General features: G+C 44.3%; 1 protein-coding gene across 2 annotated transcripts in view; it reads right to left on the reverse strand.

Annotated features, from left to right (window-relative positions):
• The window catches only part of FAM81A (family with sequence similarity 81 member A), a 75,172-nt gene extending 55,339 nt beyond the window's left edge, over positions 1–19,833 (reverse strand). Inside the window, exons 1-2 of one of the 2 annotated variants that reach the window (XM_032864824.1) lie at positions 19,728–19,833; positions 783–850 (exon numbers count right to left, since the gene is read on the reverse strand). In XM_032864824.1, the coding sequence (XP_032720715.1) occupies positions 783–829 (47 nt within the window). In that variant the 5' untranslated portion in view covers positions 830–850; positions 19,728–19,833. Of the gene's footprint in view, positions 1–753; positions 851–19,727 lie in introns of both variants that reach the window. The other variant, XM_032864825.1, reaches the window with a different exon arrangement.
• Positions 19,834–20,286: the final 453 nt, after the last annotated feature.

Below are 20,286 nucleotides of genomic sequence, written 5' to 3' on the forward strand. Positions count from 1 at the left end.
GCTCTCTCTCTCTCTCTCTCTAAAATAAATAAATCTTTAAAAAAAAAATCTATAAAGATCAAGCATATTCACAAAGTCTCCTGACATGCCCTCCTTCCCCATTCCCCTACAGCAGTTCTTTAACATAATAACAAACTCTAAATGCCTACAAGGGTCAGGCAGGTGACCTAAATGAATGATGCCCATCACATGTAATACAACAGGGAGGGGACTTAGGAGACCTGGAAAGGGCACTCCTCCACTAAAGGCAGCTACAATTTTCCTCCATCCATGAGTGACCATCTGGGAATGCAGGTCTATTTTTTCAGATTATGTCCTATTTCAAAAAAAGCTGGAAATTCAGACTTGTATGTGAAATCACCTGATTTTTAAATGTTAACAAGTCATTTAAAAAGTATTTAAGATAATGCAGGCCAAACAGTGTGCTTCCATGAGCCAATTCTGGTCTATGGACCCTCAATCTGCAACTTCTGATTTAAAATGGTTAGTGGGACATTAGCCCTCAAGGCTCCAGAGCTGCATTTTCCTAGGGACCAGAAGTACAGCTGTACTGTAAGGTTATTATGAAGTCTCCACTTCTCACTATCACTGAGCAGATCCTACAAATTGGATGCTGGAGAGGGACGCAACTGTACTTCTCTTGCCCTTGAACAAAATCATCCCTGGGTAATGTAACAGCCACAAAATTTCATTTATAATAACCATCACACCCACTAGCAGCCCTCATGGGATTGGTGGAAAGGAAAAGTATACCTTAGATGCATATTTTCCATATATTATACCTTTCCTCAGTGACGAGAGAAGGAAATGCAGTGCTCCGTTGGGCCATTTTCTTTTTAATAATTTACATCTGTTGAAAAAAATAATCATTAAATTATTTAACAGTTTATATCTGGAATTGAAATGACATCTAAACCTTATTATTAAGTTACTAAGTGGATTGTAAATTATGCTGACACACCAGTTATATTATTAAATGTCTTATGTCCTATACATGAAATAAACAGTAAATGCTTCCAAATAAGGAGAAAAGAATCAAGTAAAATCAAAATTAATACTGCTAAGCCTTGCTAGATAGATCACTGGGGACTGTTAAGCAGATTTTCTTGAAATTTCCTCACCGCCCCCCCGCCCCGTAACTGCATTTTAAGCTTGAGAAACCACTTTTACAGAAACGAGATAGTTTCTTTCCCTTTTTTTTTTTTTTTTAAGATTTTATTTATTTATTTGAGAGAGAGAGAGAGTGGGAGAGAGCATGAGAGGGGATAAGGTCAGAGGGAGAAGCAGATTCCCCACGGAGCTGGGAGCCCGATGAGGGACTGGATCCCGGGACTCTGGGATCACGACCGGAGCTGAAGGCAGTTAGTTGCTTACCCAACTGAGTCACCCAGGTGCCCACAAGACAGTTTCTTTAAAGGCTTTATTCAATCATGTCAGATAGGAAACTACCTTAGTAAATCTGATCGCAGCAACTTTAGCAAATTCCATAGCAAATTAAGAGAGCACTTACTTCTAAATTAATCGTAAATCAAAAAATACATCATCAATTGGATCTAATTTGGAGGAGCCTATCTATCCATGAAGAGAATGTGATTGATATTCTTTAAAATTTTTTTTAATAAGATATCATCATTCATATTATATCTTGCCTGTAAGGGACATTTGGCCATCCTAACACATTAGAAATTTGAGCAAAACTGGAGTTTTTAAAATATTTTGTTACTTAGGTTTCTCAATACTGCTGTTAATTGCCTTAAAACAATGAATGCCTAGTAACTGTGATCTGATTCAGTAATTAGTTCTCATTTAGATGCTGGATTCAGAGAGCATTTCTGATTGAAACCATTGTTTTGGCATCAACTCTTCCAGTGTCTTATTTTTAGAGTTTCAAAATGTGAACATTTCATTTTCCTAGACAAAGAACTTTGAATTCAAACAAATTACATTTAAGAAAAAAAGCGATTCATGCCAAACAAGTTATGATGCCAAAGGAGATCTTCAGCTCTTAAGATAATCATCTCTGTCATTAAGACTACATGAAATCAGGCCAATGTGGAAATGTTAAGATTGAGAATCACAGAATCTTTACCATTTTAAAGTTGTAATATACCTTAGTTGAGATATTAAGCTATGGAATAGTCCAATCTAAGAAACATTTATCTGGCATCTATGATGCAGCTGAGTAACCTAAATATATATAACAAAATCCGGACCCCTCAGGGACTTCACAGCCTACAGAGAAAGATATCTAAGCCAACCATGAAGCAATGGGATAAATAGCTATGAACAAAAACACACAGGGAGGAAAAAAGGAGAGGCCTTACTTTCCCCTGGGTAGGAAAGAGAGCTCGGAGGAGAGGAACTAATGAAAATGAGTAGGATTTCCCAAAGTACAGAATAGAGAGATTGTTCTACACCTTCTTTCCTTAAGACTCCACCATCACATCTACCTTCTATGCTCTCAGCACACTCTGGCCTGGCCCATTCTTCCAACCGCATGCGGTGCCATTCTAGCCAATGCTAACCCTCCCCATTGCCACTCTACCCACCACTGTCCTTGAATATGTCAGGAACTCTTCTGCCTTCACACCTTTGTCTGTGTGCTCTATGGGAAACACTCTTCTCTCTGCCTCCAGAGAAAACTCCTACTCATCCCTTAAGGCCCCTCTGCCCTTCAGTTCAATAAAATAGCTCCCTTGTTTGTATTTCTTCAGCACTTTACTCGGTATGTTTTTATACTATCTATTACACTCTATTATTTTTAGCTACTTAATAGTCTGTCTCCCCTACTGAACTACATGCTCCTTCAGGGTATATTTCAAATCTTAATGGACACAGAGCTGACCTAGAACTCTCCATACGTGTCCGTTAATGGGAGCATGACTTACATCCCAGTATCAGAAACGGGAGCAATGAAGGCATTAGAGAGTGTTTAGTTAAAAAGTATAGTTCTTTACTGAGACTGCACCCAAACAGCCACTCAATATAATATTTGTAAAAGAATGGACACTTTTGGAACCCCCTTCTCTGAAGGTCATTTCATCCTTCTGGAATTTTCCTGCCTGAGCTAAAGAAGTCCAGCCACATCAACTTGCTGGAAAAGGAGTTTATCCACCACTCTGGCTGAGATTGCTTTTCAGTAACAAACCTATTACAAAGCACTACGCACTCTCTAGGACAGGAAATGTCACATGGCATGAGGTCACAACACACACTGTGGTCTGTTCAGAACTGGTGCCCTCTTCAAGAAATGTGGTGGGAATTTGTTTGTGAGCTTCCTTGGTTGGTTAGTGTCGTGATTCTTTACCAGACAATGGGACCTATATTACAAAGAAATAAGGATTAAAATAAATAAGTCACTGGGTTAAATAACTTCTCAAAGATCATTTCCAGATCTTCCCATTGTCAATTCTGGCTGACCTGCCTGTGGTCATCAGTTCCTGCACTTTTATAAATCTGAGCTCTAGAACTATAAGTGGTAGGTACTACAACACTATTAGGCAGATCTAGGCTGTCTACTGGTCTGACTCTGCTGTGTTTTGCTGTTATAATATTAATCCCCAGCTCATGAGTTTAAAAAACTTCGGAAAATTCGGGGAAGGGACAGGTAGGCAAAGCAAGGAGAGAAGAAGAGTTGAAAGAAATGTAAAAAAGTAAAAACCACAATACCCAATATCAATAGAGTTTGGGAGTTCACAAAAGAGTAAAGGAAAATACTCTTATCTAAACCAAAATAATTAATTGTGATTATGAGGATTCTCATTAGATTTTTATAAGTAAGATGACACTAAGGGCACCTGGGTGGCTCAGGTGGTTAAGCATCTGCTCTTGATTTTGGCTCGGGTCATTATATCCAGGTGGTATCCAGAGCCCGGCTTTGGGCTCTGCACTCAATGGGAAGTCTGCTTGGATTCTCTCTCTTCCTCTGTCCCCTCCCTGCTCTCTAAAATAAATACATCTTTTGAAAAATAAAGTAAGATGACACTGGGTAGAAATACCTCCAGTATCATCAAATGTGAAATGACACATGATTTTTCCTAATGGTAGTTTTAACTTTCAGAAAAATTCAATGTCAATCATGTAAAAATTAAGTTAGTTTTTCATTTTACTATCAAAATACAGTACTGATGGGTTCTGCTAGGTGTCAGAATTTAAAAAAAAATAGGCAAAGCACTTATGAATAAAGTGGTTGTAATCTGGTGGTAGGGGGAAAAGTCTATTTTCTTATAGTTAAAAATAGAGGGAAAGGAGAGAGAGCAGAGAACAGCTGAAGGTGTGCCTAGAAAGACAGGTGGGAGGGAATCGTGCTCTAACTTAGCTCTGACCCACGCTCAGGGCTTGGACTTCATCCTGGGCAGTGCTGGGGCAGACGGGTGACTGGACCAGGGCTGGAATGGGAAAGGCAAGCTGAGGGAGGGTCAGAAAAGAGGAGAGGTCCCAGGACCAGGAACTAAGCTGGGGAGGGTGGGGCCTGGGGAGGAGCTTCTGCCTTCCTCTCTCCTCCCTCTTGCTTTTCCCACTGCTCTGGCCTCTCCACTTCCTTTTCCTACACCTCAGGGCTCCCCCTGCATTTTCCTTTGCCCCTTCCATTTTCTTAGCCTGGCATTCCCACTGTCCATTCTCCTTCCCCCTCCTGACTGTGCTCTCCCCGCCTCTCCTCCTTCCATTTTGTGCAACCGCAGGTACACTTGTCCAGCGCAGAAAGCACTGTGAGGTCAGTGAGGTCAGAAAGACCCTTATTTGAAGGCTGGCTTCCCCGCTGTGATCTTAGCAGGCTGGCCTTAGCCTGTTGGCCTGGGGACCTCATACATAATAGCTGCTCACTCTCAACAAGTGTTAACTCCTGTCCGACCCTCCGGAGCATCGGAGCATCCTCTCGGGCATTTGTAGAATTCATCCTCACAATTGGTGAAGGAGTGCTCTTATCATCACCATTTACACAGCGGAAACAGACTTAGAAAGGTTCAGAACTGGCCCAACCACACGCAGGGATTTGGACTTGGGCCTCTGCCTCTTCCTCACCAGGCATTACCCACAGGAGGACTACAGGGAATCCACAACACTGTCTGGCCTTAGGGCACTCCACAAGCTCCCAGGAAGGGCTGGTTCCTTTCCTTTCCCTGGCAAATGCACATCTGATAGAAAACACATCTCTTTTTAAAAATAACACCTTAGGGGCGCCTGGGTGGCTCAGTGGATTGAAGCCCCTGCCTTCGGCTCAGGTCATAATCCCAGGGTTCTGGGATCGAGGCCCTTATCGGGCTCTCTGCTCAGCAGGAAGCCTGCTTCCCCCTCTCTCTCTGCCTGCCTCTCTGCCTACTTGTGATCTCTGCCTTTCAAATAAATAAATAAAATCTTTTAAAAAAATTAAATTAAATTAAAATAACATCTTATATAAATGGTCCAGCAAATAGGACCCATTTGTTTAAGGAGGTATCATATGATTTCCTGGGTGCATCTGCTTTAACCCTTCATTTGGCCAAGGCTATTCCTCTGGTGAGGGTACAGCTACAGGGAAGCCTTGCTGTCACTCGTGTTTTTCAATCAGGCACACATGTGCAAAGAACAATTTGCAACACACATCGTTATATGAGGAAATTTGAAACATTTTAAGAAACACCTTTTCTTAAACTGAAAAATGCTTTCTGTGATTAAAATTTAAGCTCTACATACAGGCATAAAGAACAAAGTGAAAATTACCCCTCAGAAATTGATGTTAATGTATTGATTTACATTTTTTTTTTTTAAAGATCTCTCCCCAGGATACATTTTCCTTTTTGAAAAAAATAAGGTCATACTCTATAGATGTGTGCCCTGCATTCCCTAATTGGCACTGTATCATGAACATCTTTCCATATATAAAGACACATTATGATTTTTAATGCCGGCGTAATATTACAGTAAACGGATATACCAAATTGTTAGGCAGCTCCTTACTGATGAACATTTACACTGAAATGTTATTTTAAATCATGATTTAGTTCAAATTTTTGGTCTCTAATTTTCCTTTCCTTTCCTTTCCTTTCTTTTATGAGATAATGCAGGTAGTATAAAAGTTTGAGGGGCAGAGTGCAAGCTACTTCCAAAATTGAGGTTAAAGTGAGACTCTAGGGACATGTGGGTGGCTCATTCGGTTAAGCATTTACTTTCAGCTCAGGTCATGATCCCAGAGTCCTGGGACTGAGCCCCATGTCAGTCTCCCTGCTTAGCTGGGAGCCTGCTTCTCCCTCTCCCTCTGCCTGCTGCTCTCCCTGCTTGTGCTATCTCTCTCTCTCTCTCTCTCTCTGTCAAATAAATAAATAAATAAAGTGTGACTCTGACAATGAAATCTAAAGAATCAAGAAGGGATGAAATCATCCGATCTATAAGAACAATCCGAGATACTGCTAACACTCACAAGTAAAACAGAGCGAGCGGTCATCACATTTGTGATGACTGGTTCAAGGTCAGTCTTTGGCTCTATACTGTGGGCTCCATAAAGAGCTGAATTGTCCACAGCTTTATTCCAAGCACCTGGCACACTGATAATCAATGAATATTTACTGGATCAATGAATCTCAAGGACAGATGACAGAAATGAAGACATTTCCTAACGTTGACTTTAATCAACTGAATTATATTCTGACTAAGAATGAATGCGCAACCAGAAAGAGGGATAGTATATACAGCATATCCAGTAAAAGCAGAGTTCAAAGAGGAAAAATTTATCAGTGTTTCCAGAAACCTGAGAATCTGGGGCTGCAGGAAGAGTTCTGTGATGGAGAGGGATGTATTAAGTTCTCATGGTCCAAGGCCATTAGCCACCAAGGTATACTTGCTCACTCCTCTTGCCCTGAGCCCAAATTCACCAAGCGCATCATTTAGCCTCCCGTGTGGATGTGTGTAAAAGTAGAACATGCGAGAAGCAGCACAAGCCCCAGTCTGCCAGCTACTTTTCTCACTGTGATGGGAACCAGACTTGTGTGAGTCTGTCTCCCGAAATCTGTCTCTGACTGCCGTAGCAGTGCTAAACATCAAAACCTGAAACGTGAAACTTGACACTGAAACATGAGGATCCCAATACGCGGTACCTGCTGTGGGGGACAGACTAGTTAGTATGTAAGGTAGCCCCCATGATCTCTGCCTCCTGGAGTACGTATCTGTGTGATCCCCTCCCCTTGAATGTGGTGGTACGTATGTCTTGCTCCTAACCCACAGAATACAGCAGAGACCAGTCAAGTGGCAGTCACCTGTCCTCAGTCAGCAGCTGTAGTCAACCGGGATTCTGGTACCAAATCACACAGGGTGTAGTTCTGCTCACTGTGAAGAGATTATTTATTTTATAATCTAATGTTTAAGTCTTTTACTAAATTTCTAAATGGTTGTTTTACTTTTAAAAAATCTCAATAAATACATTAAAGAAAGAATAAGAAATTTAACAAGTTTTTTCCTAACATTGGCTCCGTGCTGGCCAATGGAAACAAATCATAAAATAAATCTAATCTGCCACAAGAGATCAAATTGCAAGGGATGCTGTTTCACCCCATCAGAATGGCAAAAATCATGCGTGGCAAGATCGGGTATTGACAGGAATATATATGGAACACTAGGAACACCAGATGGGAATGTGAATCAGTACCACTCCTCTGGAAGGCAATCTTCAGTATCTAGTAAAGCTGAAGATGTGCAAACTCTGTGACCCAATGATTCCACTGCTAAGAAATAAAACAAACAGAAAAAACCCAAAAAATCCACAAAAAACAAAAACAAAAAAAAACACCAAAAAAAAACCCCTCTCAAACATGTTCACAAGGAGACATTTACAAGAATACTCAAGGCAGCATTATTTCTAAGAGCAAAAAAGTAGGTGGTGGCTGGGGGGGGTGTGGATTGAACACCCATCATCAGGCAAAAGGATGAATAAAGCATGACACATTCATGCAATGAAGAACCACCCATTGTGGAAATAAATGGATTAGCATTACAAGTCTCAGTGTGAATGAATCTCACAAATACATTAAGTCAAAAAGCAAAAAGAAGGATAGGGACACCTGATGACCTTTTCATAAAGGTTTAAAATATGTCAAGTAACATGCCAAATCTATAATATTGAAAGACGAGCATGGAAGACACCAGATCAGGGTCACATTTGTCTCTGAGTGAGAGACGGAAGGATCAGACATATGGATACAGAGACTTCCAACTAAATGTATGATGTTTTACTTCTTAAACTTAATTTTTCAGGGGCGCCTGGGTGGCTCAGTGGGTTAAAGCCTCTGCCGTCAGCTCGGGTCATGATCCCGAAGTCCTGGGATAGAGCCCCGCATCGGGCTCTCTGCTCAGCAAGGAGCCTGCTTCCTCCCTCTCTCTGCCTGCCTCTCTGTCTACTTGTGATCTCTGTCTGTCAAATGAATAAATAAAATCTTAAAAAAAAAAAACACTTAAGTTTTCATTGTATCATTAAAAAAAAAATTACTTCTTCCCACCCCTACTTAAAAATAAACAAACAGGGGTGCCTGGGTGGCTCAGTCGGTTAAGCATCTGCCTTCAGCTCAGGTCAGGATCCCAGGGTCCTGGGATCAAGTCCCACATTAGGCTCCTTGCTCAGTGGGGAGCCTGCTTCTTCCTCTGCCTGCTGCTCCCCCCGCTTGTGCTCTCTCGCTCTCGCTCTCGCTCTCTCTCGCTCACTCTTGGACAAATAAAATCTTTAAAACAAACAAATAATCATGTAAAGACTATGAAGTGGAAGTCAAAGTGTTAGTCTCTCCAGCACACACACTCAGAACTCAATCTTGCCCTAGACTTTCTGAGGACTGTGAAATTAGAACAGTAACTCATCTTCATCAGATCCCTGGCCCTAAGGCATTTCATCCATACTTAACATGTGATCTTATCTAAATGTTAATATTTCTATAAATGGCTATTGGTTAAATGTCCAACAATAAAAGAGCAGTTAATTAAAGCATGACACACCCACTCAAGAGAATATCAAAAACCATTTAAAATAATGGTTACAAAGACTATGAAGTAACATAAAAAATATTTATATGCCAGCTATAATGCTAAGTTTTTTTTAAAGAATAAGATTTGAAAAAGAATTTATAGCACCATATAAAACCATAATCAGAGCCTGGAAACCAGAGCTTTGTTCCTTGGCACCACAATATAGATGGTACAAACATTTTAACTTGAGTTTAAAAGACAGGCCAATTTTTTAAGGTCTACCTCTGCCATACTCCCCTCTCTTTCTACTCTTCCTCCCCAAGGTGAGGAGCTCACTTGACCCTGGGCCTATGGAGGTGGATGGAACCGTCAAGGACAAGGAAACCACTACCCCTCTGTGAGCACCGGCCATGCTTTTTTTTTAGATTTTATTTATTTATATGTCAGAGAGAGAGGCAACACAAGGAGGGGAGTGGAAGAAGGTGAGGGAGAAGCAGGATTCCCACTGAGCAGAAAGCCCAATGTGGGGCTTGATCCCAGGACCCCAAGATCATGACCCCAACCGAAGGCAGACCCTAACGACTGAGCCACCCAAGCACCCCAGCACAAGCCACCCTTATCTGCCTTCCTCCCATCTCTGAACTGACCCACCACAGGGCTCTGCCTCCATGAATGGATACTTCCTTGACTTGCAGCTACCTTTAATGCCATTCCCCCAACCCACCCTGTGCCAAAATGTTGGCACTGCTCTGTGATGTGAGTATCTGGTATCTAGGTAAATCATTTGTTCTCAGTACAAGGAGCAGGAAGAAGGCCATGCAACTGTGGCCAGGGATGACTAATTCCAAAGTCAAAGTATTAGATTGATAAAAATGACTGAAAAGATACCACTGATAACAGCAGGAGCCTTCCATAAATCAATCACAGGGCTCAGATTGAGGGAATGCCACCAAATTATGTGCAAAGAAAATGAAACAGCACAAACAAGTCTTATAAAACACTCTGTCTTCTTCTTAATAGACAACTCCCTCTCCCTAAACCTGGACAGCATTTGGGTAAATAGACGAGCCATCCTTGCAAGAAATGTACTGGGCTAGCACATTTGAGCATGGAAATGGCATTATGGTTATGGGGTGGATCTGGGAGAAATCTGGGTAAGTCACCAAAAGAGGGAATGTTATAAGGCCTTACACAGCGTCTAAGACACTGGGCGTCCTCATATCAAAATATCCTTCTCTGGACACCTTAGGTCAATGGCGAATTAATCTTACCTGACACACCCGGACATTTCTTTCCAATTCTACATTACCCTGGCAACCCATAAGTCCCTTAACTGTCCTGAGGGGAGTAGGGCAGGGGTTCCAGTACTAAAAGTACTACTATAATAATATTTTCTTAAAACAACGTAAAGACATAAATCAAAATATAAATAGTGGCATTGGGTACATTTTTATTCCACTTTTCCTTATTTTGAAAATACTTTAATAAGTATGTTGTTTTCACAATGACAAAAATCTAAATATAAACTTCTTGAGGAAAAGAAAGCGCCAATGAGCAAAAACAAAATAAAACAAAACAAAAAAAACAGAAACTGCCCATGTACAGTTATCAAAATCAAGAGACAAGCCTGATTCTGGGTTTAAAGGTTATGCTATGGTTCAGGTAAAATAAGTTTTCTGGGCTTTTTTTTTCTCCTGTGGTTAGAAACAGGTAACATAAGATTTATCATCTTTAAAAAATGTAAGTGTGCACTACAGTAGTGTTAACTTTCTATCTCTAGAAATCTAGTTCTAGAAATCTTTATATCTAGAGTTCTAGAAGATATAAAGATCTATATCTAGAGATATAAAGATCTCTAGAACTTTTTCATCTTCCCAAACTAAAACTCTATACTCATCAAACAACAGCTCCTGGTTTCCTGTGAATGATTCCCCAAGCCCAATTTCCCTGTGGGCCCATCACGAGGCTTGAGCCCAGGACGCTCGCTGAAGCTTTCATCAGAGCCCTGGATTGCCCTTACGTTGGGATTCAGGTGTTGCACACAGGTCCAATGGCTGCCGTTGGTGGGAGCCCCCAGCGTGGCATCCCAAAAGTCTCAGGTTCCATCGACAGCGCGAGTCCCTCCACAGGGTCCCAAGGCAACTATCTCTAATGCCTTTTGTGAAAACGACCTTAATTCCACTTTGCAAAACTTGTTCTCTTTCCCCTCTGCTGAGGGGGAAAGTGGCTGTGTTTCTGACCCATTAAAAACAAACAAACAGGGGCGCCTGGGTGGCTCAGTGGGTTAAAGCCTCTGCCTTCAGCTCAGGTAATGATCCCTGGGTCCTGGGATTGAGTCCCGTATTGGGCTCTCTGCTCAGCAGGGAGCCTGCTTCCCTTCCTCTCTCTGCCTGCCTCTCTGCCTACTTGTGATCTCTGTCTGTCAAATAAATAAATAAATCTTTAAAAAAACAAACAAACAAAAAAACTTTCCAAATGCTCAAAACATTGATTGTGGCTGCCAGCAAGTACAGGGCTCACTACATAACTGAGGCAATCCAGGAAATCTGTAACATATATGTGGCCTCTGGTCCAGATGGGAATGGATTGGAATCATCCAAACCCCTAGAACCTGAGGAATGGCCACCGGTATGGCTTTAACCCATTCTCCCACCTTAGAACGATGTTAACGTTTTTAGGTGAACCTTGCAAAAACAGATTGGTTTTTGTTCCCATCTATTAATAACAGCCATTTTTGAAATGCTATTTAAATCTTCTATTGTTATTTGAACTTTTCATGGATTATGTCTCTCCAGCTGAGCTACTTTGGGGCCGTAGGGACGCGCTACCATCAGCACCTGTAACCCCGGTGAAACCCAGCACAGCACCTCTTCACAGACACTCAGAAATATTTGTTCATTGGCTTGTTGTTCTAATTTGGTAAGGCCCATTGTTTTAATTACTGAGCTGCTCTGCCCGGATGACAGAGCGACGGCTGACTCAAGATCCCCTCCAGCTGTGAGCCTGGCAGACTCCTTTAGGCTGCCCTGCAGTGCGCACGGGCACCCACACCAAAAAGAAGTGTCTTAATATTACTTTCAGGGTGTTTTATTATGCTCAACAGCTATATTTGGCAACTTTCTTTCTAGCATTAGAGAAGACACATTACTGAATGTTAAAAAGGGAATCTGACAAAGGCAACAGCTAGAACAGAAAATATATATATATTACTAAAGGCTGGTGTAAACGTTCTACCTACTAAATTACCTCACCCCCAGATGCACCAAGGACCGCTGGAAGGCAGGCATGACTGTGTCTGCAGACAGAATTCTAGTTGTGACTTTGGGTTCTATCTTACATGCGTCTCTGAAAAGCTAAGGATGTGGCCATGGGAGAAAGATCCAGCCTCCAGCTCCTGCCCTTTCTCTCACACACAGCAGGAGGGGGCTGGACTTCTCTGCTGAACACAAGAGTCTATGAGAGACTCTTTTATTTGGAGTAACAACTTGACTTCAGTGCATTAATTTTATAACTATTTTGGAGAGAGCAGGGGAGGACTCCTGTGCTCTTCCAGAGATAATTAAAAATGTGGAAAAAAGAAATCTGAAATCAACAAAAAAAAAAAAAACAAGCTGAAGTCACCAGGGGTTTCTGAATAACATCTTCCCGGTTAAACAATTTTAAGAATTCCATAATGTGAAAGCAACCCCCACACATTCTCTCCCACATAAACACGCTTTGTATGTAAGCCCCACTCGGCTAAGCAGCAGAATCTCTTGCCTTCGCTTCTGTAGCTACTTTTGCCAAAGAAGATGTCATCTGCACAAAAGCATTCTCTTAAGAATGAGAAGAAAGCTGACCACCGGCCAGCAAGCACAGGCACGCCTTGAGCCGAAATACTGTCATTCCAACAATCTCAACAGCTCACCGCCCGACGATCTGATGACTGACTTCAAATGCCAATTTTGCTTTAGCAGAGACTGAAAAATTCAGGCCTTTTGGTGTCTGTCAACCAGCACATTCCCAGGAACTTTCCTGGTGGGCCAGAAAGGTAACCAAATAAACCATTTTATAATTTCTGCTATGTTTTTAAAATACCAAGAGCCACTGAGTCATGGTAGGGGGTGGGGAGGGGATCAACAGAAGACCACTGAAGAGTAAAAACAAAAACAAAAACACTCTTTTATCTTTTTTCACCTGCTTTTATATTTAAAATGCATGGAACCTAAAACCACACCCAACAAATCAAAAAGTAAAATAATGCAGACAGAGAAAGGGATGAAAGCAGAAGAGTTATTAAGAGAAAGGAACGCGCAGAAGGAGAAACAAGGGAGAAGGGGGCAAGGAGTGAAGGCGGAAAGGCAGTGCTGTGGGCCAGCCATGGAGGGAGAGGCAGCCAGACAATGAAGAGGAGAGAAACAGGTGGTCCGAGGGCTCCCAGGGAGGATGGGAGCCTGAGAAACTGCTTCTCACACATGCAGCTGCTCATTTGGGGTGTGAAGGAATAGATGGGCCATTTTTAATATGCTATGTTAGGTTTCTCTACTCTCTTTTTTTAATCAAACGTGCCATTTCTTTGTCTTGACACAATCACACCAGGTTCAGGTGTGTTAGGGGAAAATCCCTCCACTTACAACACGTTAGTACCTTTTCAAATTACCTTTAGGTTTGCTAAAAGGCCTATTTTGAACCCCCAGTCTACCTGACTCCCAGAGTAAGGCATGGGGCTCCCACCCACCATCACGTACCAGATGCTAGCAGACCACTCTAAGAGCACTCTGCGCAGTTCGCGAAATGATTTCATCAAGGAAATGAGTCCAGTCAGCAAATACTCATTGAGCCTCGACAGTGCTGAACGAGACAAGGCTCCCACTCCAGAGCTTCAAGCCAACAGGGAAATAAAACAGGCCAGCAGGCAAGAGTAGAGAGGCTGGTACCTGCTGCGTGAGTGGCACAAACCAGGCCTCACCTTTGGGCCGAAGGCAGGACCAGTGCAAACTGGGCCATGGCGAAAAGCATTTGAGTTGGGCATTCAAAGAGATGAGTTAAGAAAACACAGGGCAGCAGGAGAAAGTGTGGAGGGAGGGCAAAGTAGAGGAAGCACTGCCTTGTGGAAATTCCTAGCACAGGGGCTCCTGGTGGAGGGCTGCTGGGATCGTGGGCAGAGGTGTTGACTCCTGAAACAGGAGGGAAGCGGTAGGAACAGAAAGGAATCGAGCAACTGAGGGAGACCTTGCAGGGAGCACCTCAACGCTCAGTGGTCACCTGCATGTGGGAGGGTGGTGAAGAAAAGTGAGAATGAGCCGGGTGATCAAGAGCGGGTCACAGAGGACGGCGACAGGCATGGAAATCATTAGCGAAGGCAGTGAGAGGGGCACACTGTTGCCCTGTGGGATGCCTCCCGAAATCCACCATGAGAAGCACCAGGCAAACCTCAGTTAAAGGATACTGTACAAAATATCAGCCTGTCCCCTTCCAAAGCTTCAAGTCCGAGGACAACAAGTTCAAGGACAACTGAGGAACCATCCAGATGAAAGGAGATTAAAGAGGCATGACAACAAACACAGCTAAAGATTTAAAGATTTGTTCCTCCTCTTTTACTATGAAGGACATTATTAGGGCTATTGGTGACATGCGAGTAAGGTCTGTAGATTAGACAACAGTATGGAATCAATGACAACGTCTCAATTTTGGACACTCGTTATGCAAGGAATGTCCTTGTTTTATGTTTTTTTTAAATTTTATTTTATTTTAAAGATTTTATTTATTTATTTGACAGAGAGAGATCACAAGTAGGCAGGGAGGCAGGCAGAGAGAGGGGGAAGCAGGCTTCCTGCTGAGCAGAGAGCACAGTGAGGGGCTTGATCCCAGGACCCTAAGATCATGACCTGAGCTGAAGGCAAAGGCTTAACCCACTGAGCCACCCAGGTGCCCTGAAATGTCCTGTTTTTTAGGAAATAACACTGAAGTACTGGGGGAGGTAGGTAAAGGGGCATTGTGTCTACAGCTTAACTCTGAAAAGGCTCTGAAAAACTACAACAGCATATGTATGTGTGCATGCATGAGTGTGTGTGTGTGTGTGTGTGTGTGTGTCTATGTGTGTGGAGAGAGAGCACGAAAGAGAAGGATAGAGCAAGTGGGGCAAATAGTTAATATTCATAGAATTTGGGTTAAGGATGCAAATTATTTAAGTTATTCTTGCAACTCTTCTGTAAATCTGAATTATTTCATAATAAAAAGTTAAAAAGGGGAAAGTGATTTAAGGAAACCATGACAAGGAGCTGTTTAAAGACCCAACAGTCCGGCTTCTGGGTATCAGATTCTGAATGGGATTTGGGAGAGGGTAGGCTCGAAATGCAGATCTGAAGGCCTCTGGAGGCGCAGGGAAAGCCTGGTGAAAGTAGACTCTCAGGTCAGAGTGCCGGGATTCCTTTCTCAGGTCTGCCCCTTCACAACCAGTCACTGACTTAGGTTATTTTCATTTCTCTCTCCTCCAAATTCTTCACCTGCATAACAGGAATGATGGGAGTATGTGCCTCACAGAGGTGGAAGGGAATGAAAGGACAGGGTACAGTTCAGTCGCGACACCCAGTAATGCCCAGGACAACCACCCAATGACAACTAACGTCAGCCCCAAGGTGAGTTGACAGCTGGGACAGGGAGAAGGCAGGAAGTCAGCATAGGAAGAGAAGAACGCCAAGGACAGGACCCCACAGAATCCCACGTTCGGAAGTCTGGGGGAAACAGGAGATAAAGAGGATTGAGCTGCTCGTGGATAACCAGTGACACAGAGACAAGGGAAGAGAGAGATCCAGGCAGCAGGCGGCAGGGCAGATCAAGGAGGGAAAGACAGAGAAAAGGCCTCAGCTCTGCCACCAGGACACCACTGTGGGAGCTCCACAAGAAAGCAGTTTCAGCACAAAGGTGAGGGTGGGGCCAGACAAGTGAGTGGGCGGTCAGAGGAGGGAAACCCAGAAGACAGTAGAACACGGCAGCAGGGTGCACAGCCAGACACAGGAGCCATCGCCCCATGTGCTCTTGAAATGAATTTAAAATTAACAAAAACCTGGGCCACCTGGGTGGCTCAGTTGGTTAAGGTTATGGTGTCTGCCTTTGGCTCAGGTCACAACCCGGGGTCCTGGGATTCAGCCCCACATCCGGCTACCTGCTCAGTGGGGAGTCTGCTTATCCCTCTCCCTCTGCCTCTGCCCCTACTCATGTGTGTGCGCGCGCTCTCTCTCTCTCGTAAATAAATAAAAATCTTAATAAAAATTAACAAAACTGGAAATTGTGATCCTCGGTCACATTAGCCACATTTCACATGCTCAGTAGTCACACTGTGGCCAGTGACAATCACACTGGACAGCGCAGGTACAAGATATTTCCAACATCACAGAAAGTTCTAGTGGACAGAGTTGGGACTCTAGCAGTTTCTTTTATTATGAAAAAGATGACTTGCATAAACGGTGGGGTGAGAGTTGGGCAGAGTAAGGAGGGACCAAAGAAACTGAAGAGAGGGAATAACAGACAAAGCAAGCTCTCTCATGAGGCAAGAAGGAAGGGGGGAAGTCCAGAGAATGGAGAGTGTGCAGTGTATATGGGTTAATTGTGGGGAGGGGACTTGTGGACATTTTTTTCCCTCACAGGAAGAGGAAATAAAGAAGGACAAAGATAGGTAAAGAAAAATGTTTGGGGGGAGCCTGGGTGGCTCAGTCAGTTAGATGTCTGCCTTAGACTCAGGTCATGATCCTGGAGTCCTGGGATGGAGCCCCTCAGTGGGCTCCCTGCTCAGCAGGGAGTCTGCTTCTCCCTGTCCCCCACCTTGCTCGTGCTCTCTCTCCAATAAATAAATAAAATCTTTAAAAAAAAAAGAAAGAAAGAAAGAAAAATGTATGGGGTGGTAAGGTAGGTACAATGACAGCTTATACTGAGGCAGAGGGCAGTAAACCAGGATGTGGACATCCTTCCTCTCTTCAGTGAAAAAAGGCTGTCTGCTGAAAGGAAACTGACTGGAAGTGTAAGGAATGGGAAAATCTGGCACAACCTCTAAAGGAATGCAGTCGTGAGTTAATAAAAGATGGATTTTTTTTTTTTTTTCATAGAAAAGCAAGACCTAGGTGAAATTAGAGCCAGCATAAATTTGCAGTGGAACCAGTCCACAGGTCTTTGTGACTTTCTCCTGGATAACTTGGCGGGCTGGGAGAAGAAAAAGTAGATAATGAGGGTGATTTTGGATTGAGGACTGGAATATGAGAAGCTCAATATGTTAAGAATAAAGATTCCAGGATTCCAGACAGAACAGAAATGGCTGGCAACATCTAGACTCCAAGCAGAGAAATGGAGCCATAAGGGGTTTGGAACAGCAAGCAATTAAGGGACTAGAGTCCTCAATAATGGTTAAAATCCTGTGTCGTAAGTAGAAAGAATCAGCCGAGCAGACTAAAGTCCAGATCTTGAAGGTAGAAAAAATTCCCCAAACTAAACAAATCCAAAATGTGAGTGGTTGAAGTAAAGTGGACATTAAGGCCATAGGAGTTGAAGACCCTGAGGAACTTCAAGGTCAATGAGTTAATAGAGCTTCAACATAAACCCCAATGTCATGGGCAAGAGACAAGGTAGAGAAGAGAACCAAGCTAGTTGCTCGTGTTTTATCTGTCTGTTACTTTTTTGTAGCATCAAGGGAAGTTCTTGCCAAACCGGGGTATACATCAGAATCACCCACAGAACTCGGTTTTCTCTCCCCATCTTCCTTCCTCCTCCTTCTTCCTTTTGGGTTTGTTTTTAAAATAAGGATTTGTAGGTCTTGCCCATCTTGATGATTCTCATTTGGTGTGTTTGAGAGAGTCTAAAGTGCCACATTTTTTTCATAATACTCTGGGTCATTCTAAGGAACCACCAGGTTTGGCAAGCACTGATCCAGAACATAAGAAGGAGGGTATAGGGCACGAGCAGACAGCATGACCTTGTGAATGGAAGACTTTGTTAGTGAACGGGTTAATGGTTTGGAGGTAGCACTGAGAAGCAGGAAATCCAATCCCTGCTCCGGTGAGACCGAGACGGGAGAGGGCTATTCTGAGAGAAATTGTTCACTCAGGCTCTGGTGCTGGGGAGGGACGGAAGATAGGCTCAGCTGCAGAAAAATGAAAATTCAGGAGTATCGCTGTAGGATGTGAGAAACAAGAGACTGAAAGGCAGGTTTGGAGACACAAAGGCCAGTGGCCTCCAGAGAGAGAAAGTGGACGAGTTTGTCCACGAGGTTTCCAAGTGTAATGAAGTATGATTCACTAAAGATTTGTAGGGCTTAGTGGCTGAATTCCTGCAGTAAGGATTTTTCTGTCTGAATGCTATCAGATTTTTAACACGTAAACCATTAGAGATTATTAAACCATCAGGTAAACAAGCTTACAGAAGCTTATTCATTAACACTGAAAATGTCTTCCCAGCCCACATTTTTATACAGATGAAATCAGATTGGAATGAACATTAAGGATTTAGAGCAGAAAGCCAGAAGAGGCAACCCCAAGGACCTATGAGAGGGACAGGGCACTTTCTCCCTCCCCTCTTCTTTCTTGGAAGAGGCAAGTTTATGTACTAAGAATATACAAAGGGGCCTGAGTGTCTTTTTAGCACCAGCCAGTGCTAAAAATAGAAAAGGTGTCACAGCCTACTGGATCTCAGAGTTACCTTCCTCACAATACACACACTCTATGACAAGGCCCCCACTGGAACACAGTGGGCAAACCCTAGGGATGGTTCTCAGTAAAGAATCTATTTACTTTCACAAACCCAACTATTTAAAGAGCAAGCTGCAAATGTTTGCCCCTGCTTCCCAGAGAGCTGCACTCCTGTGGACTCAAATCATTCTAGCATTATTTCTGGTTACTCCTATGAAATAATTCCCATCACTGACATACACAGACTTTAAGATGAGAGCGTGAGCGCAGCCGGGCACGCGCACACGTGCGCACGCGCGCGCACACACACACACACACACACACACACACAACCTCGTGCATACTGAAGAAATGACTCACTTAATTTGCTGCTGCCTGCCACTGTTGGGTTTTGATTTTACCTATTCAAATACAAAGTTTCCTATGAGATTAACTACAGGAAAGAACAACTCGGGAGGATTAACCCTGATTTTGTTCCTGACTTTTACAGCACCCAAGAGGTTTCAGCCTGGGCATCTTGAGAAGGCACGCTCTGGGCCACCCACGGTTTTCTGTCCATTATCTTCCACAAAATGGTAACATTTCTTGCCACTTTGAGAGCCAATTAATGGAAACCCCTTGTCTAACAAACATGATTGAGTCCTGTATATCCTGTTCCTTCAGAACCCTACTTTGGGGCCCTTTCTCAGTTTACAGCGCAAGGAAACAACAGCACTGTGGAACCGCAAAGAGCCCAAGCCTCTCCCTTCAATGAGAAAGGGGAGGGGGAGGCAGAGAGGTTAACCTGTCCAAGGTCACTCAGCTCTGAGTAGTGGGACGGCTGACTTACCACCACCCCCTGGCAATATGTGCAGCACCCCAGCTCCCCCAGACAGTCCCTGCCGGCTTCTGTCGGTTTGCTAGCACGCAACTCCCCCCGGCCCCCGCAAAAATGCAATGCCAGTTGCGTGCCGTGCCCAACTTCATCCCCTCGCGTCAGCATGCAGTTAACCCTCTCGCCGGCAGCACGTCACATGGGCCACGCGCAGCTCTCTCTCTGCCCCCCAAGCCTATCTCCCCGGCGGCTGCCCCAAGGTCACCGGCCGTCCCGGGGAGCTCCCGCCGCCGGGGAGCGGAGCACGTCCGACCGGGGGCCCGGGGCGCGGCACTCACCGGCGCGGGGGGCGGGCGCGCCGCGGCTGCCCATGTCCTCGCCGGCGCGGCTGGGTGCGGCGGCCGCTGGCGCGGGCTGTGCGGGGCGCCCGGCTGCGGGCCCGCGCCGCGGGGAGCGCCGTCCAATCAGCGCGCGCCTGCCGCCTGGCCCGGCGCGCGGCCCGGCCGGGTTCGCGGCTCCCGGGGGGCGCGAGCCGCCGCGCGCAGCCCGAGCCGCTTCCGGGCGCGTTGCCTGGACGCGGTTGCCGTGGCAGCCCGAGCTGGAGGCTTTCCCCGCGCACCCGCGCCCAGCCTGGCGGCGCCGCCCCTCCTCCCTCCGCGTTCCCACACCCAAAATAGCCTCTCCTCGTCGCTGCTGTTTCCCACAGAGCTCTTATCCAAGCGGCTCGGAGTTGGCGGGCGGGGATTTCGCTTATTGGAAAATAAATCCTGTTGTAGGGCTGGATGACTTGAAGGGAGAGGTGTTGAAATGGTGTCTGATTAGGATAATAGCCATGGTGCTTGCACTGTAATTCTCTTCAGAGCCCTCACATTCCTTATTTACTAAACCTCTTTCCCA

Source organism: Lontra canadensis, unplaced genomic scaffold (genome assembly GCF_010015895.1).
Source record: "Lontra canadensis isolate GAN:19392208 unplaced genomic scaffold, GSC_riverotter_1.0 scaffold28, whole genome shotgun sequence".
Lineage (NCBI taxonomy): Eukaryota > Metazoa > Chordata > Mammalia > Carnivora > Mustelidae > Lontra > Lontra canadensis.